Source organism: Chiloscyllium plagiosum, chromosome 16, assembly GCF_004010195.1.
Source record: "Chiloscyllium plagiosum isolate BGI_BamShark_2017 chromosome 16, ASM401019v2, whole genome shotgun sequence".
Taxonomy (NCBI): domain Eukaryota; kingdom Metazoa; phylum Chordata; class Chondrichthyes; order Orectolobiformes; family Hemiscylliidae; genus Chiloscyllium; species Chiloscyllium plagiosum.
Window position 1 is genome coordinate 34102871 of NC_057725.1, and position 7701 is coordinate 34110571.

The 7701-nt window shown below is 39.2% G+C and overlaps 1 protein-coding gene across 7 annotated transcripts in view; it reads right to left on the reverse strand.

Annotated features, from left to right (window-relative positions):
- sox6 (SRY-box transcription factor 6) overlaps nt 1-7701 on the reverse strand; it is a 411688-nt gene that overhangs the window by 57338 nt on the left and 346649 nt on the right. For 5 of the 7 annotated variants that reach the window (XM_043705792.1, XM_043705791.1, XM_043705789.1 and 2 more), the window contains one exon: nt 2305-2428. In XM_043705792.1, coding sequence (XP_043561727.1) covers nt 2305-2428 — 124 coding nt within the window. The remainder of the gene's footprint in view (nt 1-2304; nt 2429-7701) is intronic. The other 2 variants (XM_043705793.1, XM_043705790.1) reach the window with 1 other exon arrangement.

A 7701-nucleotide genomic window follows, 5' to 3' on the forward strand; every position in this document is an offset into this window, starting at 1 on the left:
GCTGCACTTTTCCAGCAACACATTTTCAGCTCTGATCTCCAGCATCTGCAGCCCTCACTTTCTTTCAAAACTAGACACACTATTCTAACTGTGGTCTTATAGATTAGCCATTCTCAAACTGTAGCCTCTGGACCACAGTAGACCTGCAAAGGTCCTCCAGGCTGGTCAAAATGCATATTATGCACACACATTGACACGACTGAGGCTGCATTAACAAAAAGCCAGACACATTTCCGTCACACACATAATGCCACACAACTGAGCTAGCTTCTGCATGTGGAGCCTAGCACGAACAAGAGAAATATAGCTATATAAATAACATTTGTGGTACTGTTCATTTTATTTGATTAATATTGAACCAAGTATTAGTTTCCCAAAAAATATTTGTGATAATTTCATAACAAGCATTAGAATATTTCAAATAAACATTTTGTAATGTAGTGTTAATATTCATAATATGAAAATCTCTATACTTTTGTACTGGCATGAATTCATAATTTACTTATGATATTTAATTTTAAAAAGGAATGTGCATAAATTTACTACATATAGTAGAGAAAAGAGTAGCTAAATATTTATAGTTTTAATAAATTCCCATAAATTATTGAGGGTATTTTTGCATTGGCAAACAGAACTGACTGGCGGTTCACAGGGTCTAAATGCAATGCCCAGAATTGAACATAATACTCCAGTTTTGGCTAAACTACAACATGATAAAGGTTTACCATCTATTGTTTGCTTTTGCACTCTATGCCTGTATTTAGAAAACTCAAAATCCCATGTGGTCTTTTATCCAGGTTCTCAGTCTGCCCTCCCACTTTCAATGATTTGTACACATTTACTTTCTCCTGACTCTTTCTCCATTTCCTTTAGAATTATCTTTCTCATTTCTCATAGTCTCACCTTGATCTTCCAACTGAAATGTACAATTTACAGTTTTCTATTTAAAAATTCACCTGTTATGTGTCCACCATTCCACCAGCCTGACTATGCTCTTTTGAAGTTTATCAATATTCACCTCACAGTTTACAAAACTTCTACTTTTAGTCTAATCTGCAATTTCTGAATTTATGCATTGCACACCCAAATCTAGGTTATCAATCTATATCAAGGAAAGCAGATAGGTCTTGGATGTATGCTTATGGAGGTACATGCCATACTTCCTTCAGTTTGAGAAACAACCATTAAGCAGCCCCAGACATCAATGTTGTTGGCAAATAATCAAACATCTTTTATCTGTCCATATACAACAATATTACTGTCATCACCAGCTTTGTTATCTCATCAAAAACATGCAATCCAATTAATCACAGTTTGCCTTTAACAAATCCATGCTGGTTTTCCCTAATTAATCCACACTTGTTAAATTGATTGGGATTTTTGTCTTAGACTATTAATACCCAAAATCTTTCCTACTGTTCAGGTTAGACAGTTTTGCCTGTAGTTGTTGGGTTTATAGTTATATCCTTTGCATCCATAAGCTTTACAATCATCCTATATTCTGTCACCACCCTCTAATTGAGGAGGATTGGAAGATTAAAGCTATTACATCCGCAATCTCCCCCCTACATTTCTAAACATCCTGGAATGCACCACATCCAGTCCTGGAGACTTATGTATTGAAGACTATAAGCATGGAAGTGCAGAAGTTCTATTTATGCATGTCAAGTTAAAGAAACAAGCTGTTTCCCAACTAAAACTGGCTGTAAGGCCAGTACCCCATGCAACTCTCAATGTACTGGCTACTCGGCATTTTCACAGGTGTACAGGGTTGTCAAGGAAAGCCCTGGCCTGAGAATTTTCCCCTTCGTTCACATGCCAATTGACGTATGGTGCCACTTTTGGGCCACATTCTGACCCAAATGGACCCTTTGGAAATTTGAAACATGAGTCAAGACCGGACGTGTTCCAGTGACAGCTTTAATTCAAAGATCTTGCACTGCAATTCCAGCAGACCCCTAAAAGGACCAAGCAGCCAAGTTTAATGAGAAAGGGGTTCATTAGAAATTTGACTGATAGTTCAGTCACTCATATCGCCTAACATCACTGATGGCATAAGGTCACAGATAAAGAAATGTCACCAGAACAGTATAACTGGATGATGTGCCTTCTTTAGGAAAGGAGAGATAAGGAATAAGATGGGAAAATAAAACATGTAAAAAAGTGTACTGTGTTGAAGATCTATCTTAAAACAATTTCCTATGCAAGATAAGCCACCAATACTTTACGCAATATTATAAATAGGTACTCAATAAAATGCTTTTCTTTCAATGCAATTAAGGAATTTGTGGTTAAAAAGCCTACCTGGTTTGTATGTTATCCCTGGGGGGAAGAGGAATCCCTGCTGAGCTGCAGCAGCCGCTGCCAATGTCCGTTGGTCGTGTGGAAAAATTGGGATCATGAGTGGAGGCATGTGACCCTGAACCTGCTAAAGACAACAAGAGCTCTGATCACACACAGAACAAATGCATTTTGACAAGGATTATATAGTACTGATAGTGTACGTGTGTACACACACTCCCACAATGGTCTCCCTTAACCTATTAATCTCTACCAATTTCACATCATCACATCAAAGGCCCTCAGGCTACATTGTTTTCCCTTCTGTGTCAGGAATTGAGGATTCTTGTTGAAAGCGTTTTGCCTTCTATTTCTTGAGGTAAAATTTCCCATACTTTCATTCGTCAGAGCACCTCTGTGCAAACACAGAATAGACAGCGTTTCATAAACTATTAAAATCCTAGCTCCCTGTTAGCACACTGCATGTTCACTGGGGATTGTGCATTTATGCAGCATGTCTTTTCCTGGTGAGTTTAAAAACCATTCACAGTTTGATGGACTGATTTCTACTGGTACAAGTGTACTGAGAAACAGACAAATGGATCGCCACATGTCAAGCTATGATAAAGACACAGTCAATCAAATGGCTGCCACAGGTCACAAATATATTCAAGTTGATGGGTCTTTTTCTCCCTTCTATTGCTGAGATATGTTTCATGCTGGAGTATGGGTCCATGGGCATCGACTGCTCCCTGTACCTTCCTCAAGTACCATTTTCTTTCTTGGGTGGTGATAGACGATGAAGGATATTCAGTCATGGAAAGTTTCACAGTCAAGCCCGATTTCTATCATTTCCAACAAGAATAGCAATCAGGAACAACATCCTAGATTGCTTCTTCCCCTCCCTCACCTCCATCCATTAGCCTCGGATTAAACCTTACACTGCATTTTTGGGTGTGAAAAATTAGCTCAGCATAACTGAATAATGAATTTTGGTCCTTCCGAGCCTATTTAGTTCAGTATTACATGTGGCAACAACATGTAGCTCCTCCGCTTTTCTCCCTAGCTCCCCACCTCTGTTTTTGGGATCAGATGTGTTTTGTTGATTGTTAGTTTACTTAGCTTCAGATCTTCACTAGGGTTTAACAGCATATCCAATTTAGCACAATCTAAGTTGGAATGTCCAGAATAATAAGATTGTGAGAATGACTAATAGATATGTCACAAGTTCAGGAATAAGTCAAATCCAATTCCAAGGTAAAATCTCCATTTATCCAAACTTATTTCATGTGGCTGTTAAATCAATGGAAATGGCCAATATTGCATTCTTTACAGTTGCACACACACATATGTGCTTTAAATACAATGCTATATGTCACTAAGGTTACGTACAATATAATGCATAAGTAAATAATTAATCCCCACATAGATTTTTGTTGGTGTACAATTTGCTGTCTCAAATACATGTCACAGATTGTGCACATACATTTAAATTTATTAAAGTTATCAGATCCTTGTCAATATGCAGTACGAACGTCTTTCCAGTAATTGTCATTTAAATGGACCAGTAACAAGATTGCCCCTGGTCTGCCTAATATGCTCTCTGCAAGCCTCAGTAGATAGCATTCAGATTTACAATACAACCATAGGCAACACAACATTAGATTAGATTAGATTATTTACAGTGTGGAAACAGGCCCTTCGGCCCAACAAGTCCCCACCGCCCTGCTGAAGCGCAACCCACCCATGCCCCTACATTTACCCCTTATCTAACACTACGGGCAATTTAACATGGCCAATTCACCTGACCTGCACATCTTTGGATTGTGGGAGGAAACCGGAGCACCCGGAGGAAACCCACGCAGACACGGGGAGAACGTGCAAACTCCACACAGTCAGTCGCCTGAGGCGGGAATTGAACCCGGGACTTCGGTCCTGTACCGGAACATATTTCAGAGTTCAATGAGCCTTCATGAACATGCATGTCAGTGAAATAATGAGATTGACATGAAGGTGATGCTTCCATTGACATAGCCAGCCTGCAGCTCCTCTTCCTTTTCCTTCTTAGTTACTTGCCATTCCTCCTCCTTTGTAGAGTCTGAAGGCAATAAAAGTTGTCTTTCCAGAGGTATGACAAAGCAAGATTTGAAAGCAGCCTCAACTTTTTTTTTGGACTATAAAAGTACTTATTAGAATTTATTATTATTAGTTAAATACATACCACAGATGTTATAAACAGAGGATATCAGGGCCATCACAAAGACAGGATAAAGATCTCCACCAGCAAGCCTGACCACAACCCCACTCATTATTTATCTGGTGATGTTTATCATATCTATCCGAGTTCTGGCTGTGACATATCTTCTACATCCCTTTGCCAAGAGTAATTATCTGAAGAAGCCAAACACTGTGGGTGGTGAGAGAGGATCTAGGAGTTAATTCACTGAAGTGTCCTGTATAGCATCTGGTGTTCTGGCATCTTTTCTTATAGTCTTCTTTCCTAAAACTCACCACAAACTGAGGAGCGTTCTAACAATTTGGGGTTGTCTGTATTACAGGAATATTGTCCATGATGGAATACAGCCTTGCTTTGAAATTTAGTGTTAACAGGGGCAGCTAAACCAACACAAATACGGATGAGTAGCAAATACAATATCACAAGCAAAGTCTTTGCATTTTTGCTACATACGTCCCAATCTAATCTTGAACTAGACTTTCAATTAGTACTCTTATATCAAGGATAGAATTTAGTTGACTACATGTGCGATGATATTTAAAACAAGATCAATAATGAATAACAGCCCAACTAAAGCTAAATTACTGTTATTCCAAGTACCAACTGCATTATATCAATGTCAAGAATGGTGCTATTCATTGCATAATATTGATTCAGGTATACCACTCAAGTACTGATCCACTCTAGAACTTGAACCAGTGTGTGCCTATATAGGGAGCAGCAATATCAGCAATGGTTTTAATCATCTGTGTCATGCAGTAGCTTCACTAAAGCAGCACTTTAATATCAGCCTTTAACCTTAGAAAAGGGAAAAACTCTTTCTGTTTTAAATGTCTAATGCAATTGTAAGTATCTATTAATTAAATGTGCACCACTTTCTCTTCTGAGGATCAAATTGTTGCAAGAATCCAAAAGATTCTTATCATCTTTATGCTTACTGCTGCCAGTTCCTGCTGACATTTTGGATATTTTTCCTTAAACTTAACATTATCTGTGAAGTGGCTGAAGTTACAAACTGAAAAGTGAGAGGAAACATGAATAAAAATGAAAGGCAATTATAATCATTAACCTGGGATACTTCAGCATGGACTTTGCATATAATAGTCCAGCTTTTGCATCCCACTAGGTTCTGTCACTCCTCCAAACCATTTTGTTTGATGTAATCAAGATCCATACAAACAAAAGGAGTTTACAGATACTCATAACTCTTATTAGCGGTCTAATTTGAAAAGAGTTTGTAATATTACATCGGGCAGTTGGCTGTGGAAAATAGGTCCTATTTACGTAGTTACATCTGAACACACTTCAGTGTCTCCCCCAAATTTCGAGAAGCTAAATGAAGACAGCATTGTCTTTTGTTTTGATACAAGAAAGTGATACAGATATTATATGGTGGTGTCATATATTCCATTTTCTGTCATTTTAAAGAATGGTGAATTACCCCAAATCCTAAGAGTCCTTATTTACACTCATGTGTGGCAAAGTATGCACCCTAGCCTAATGCCTCATACAATGTTTGACAAGAAACGATTCCCCTTTGTAGCTTATTTGAAACTGCCACAACACAACAATGTCAGCGAATGTGGCATGCTTCATTATAAGAGGTTTATTGTTAGGCTATCACTCTCTGGATGAAAGTAGACATGAGGAAGATGCAAAATAGGCAGTATCATATCAGCCACCTGTTACATACTCCTCATAACATGCTGTTTCATTGACTTGAAGTAAACGGAATATCAGTGATGTCATGTCATGTAACAGTTGACAGGGGAAATTCCAGTGTTCTGTATTCTTGTCCTTATACACTTTCATTGTTCTGGTGTCAAAAGGCAAGTCTTTGTAATTCCTTTGGAGGATTAAAACCGTTATCCATTGCCTGTTGTGATAGTTCCTTTACAATTTCCCAGAAAAGCAGCAAAGCAGAGAAATAATCAATACAGTGATGACTCTGGTGGAAGAATGGGCAACATGAATAAATTGAAGCACACGCCAGATACCTGGACTGATGTGGCGTGCTATATAAAAACTTCTAGCTACAAATTCAATGGTCATGGTACTCCATGATGCACAATTTTACCTCAGAAAGAAAGAAATCTTCATGTGCAGCAAAGTAATGAAGGTGAGAAGTAAAACCTTCAAGAAGCATTCATGGACTTCCGAGAGTTTGAAGTGAATTGAAACAGAAATAAAATGAAAGCTTGTGTCGTATATGGGTCTCAAAGGGTTAATATTGAGGATTATCATAGCAACAACCCATAATGATGATGCCAATTGGACTTGCAGCAAAATAGATTAGGATCTTGGATGAATGAGATCGAACACCCAGATCCTCTTCAGAGTATTAAATATTACATTTTTCGGATGAGTTAATTTTTTTAATTGGAAGGCTTGTCACTACAAGGTATAGCCACTTCTTTCACCCTACCTTAAAACACACCTCATTAAATACCCACCATCGTTCATGTCCAAATTCCATCCTATCTTGCTACATGCATTCGCACAATAACTCACCACTCAGCAAATATCCAGGAACCGAGTGGCATCCCTTGCACCCACACCATGTTTCAAAGCCTGTTGTGCCTCCAGACAAGCATTGTCAGTCTGGAAGTATCCTGTGCAGTTCCTGACATTTGTCCAGGGCCTGGGAGTTGGGGAAATCAGTCCTTTGCTATGTGGGTAGGTGTTTGGTGGTCTTCTTGAATGGGGTGGTGCATAGGTGAGACTTTTTCTTTCCACAGGACCAGGGATGGAGGCCACAACTCCAGAGTATTCCAAAGGAACATAGAACATAGAACATAGAAGAATACAGCGCAGTACAGGCCCTTCGGCCCTCGATGTTGCGCCGATCCAAGCCCACCTAACCTACACTAGCCCACTATCCTCCATATGCCTATCCAATGCCCGCTTAAATGCCCATAATGAGGGAGAGTCCACCACTGCTACTGGCAGGGCATTCCATGAACTCACGACTCGCTGAGTAAAGAACCTACCCCTAACATCTGTCCTATACCTACCACCCCTTAATTTAAAGCTATGCCCCCTTGTAATAGCTGACTCCATACGTGGAAAAAGATTCTCACTGTCGACCCTATCTAAACCCCTAATCATCTTGTACACCTCTATCAAGTCACCCCTAAACCTTCTTTTCTCCAATGAAAACAACCCCAAGTGCCTCAGCCTCTCCT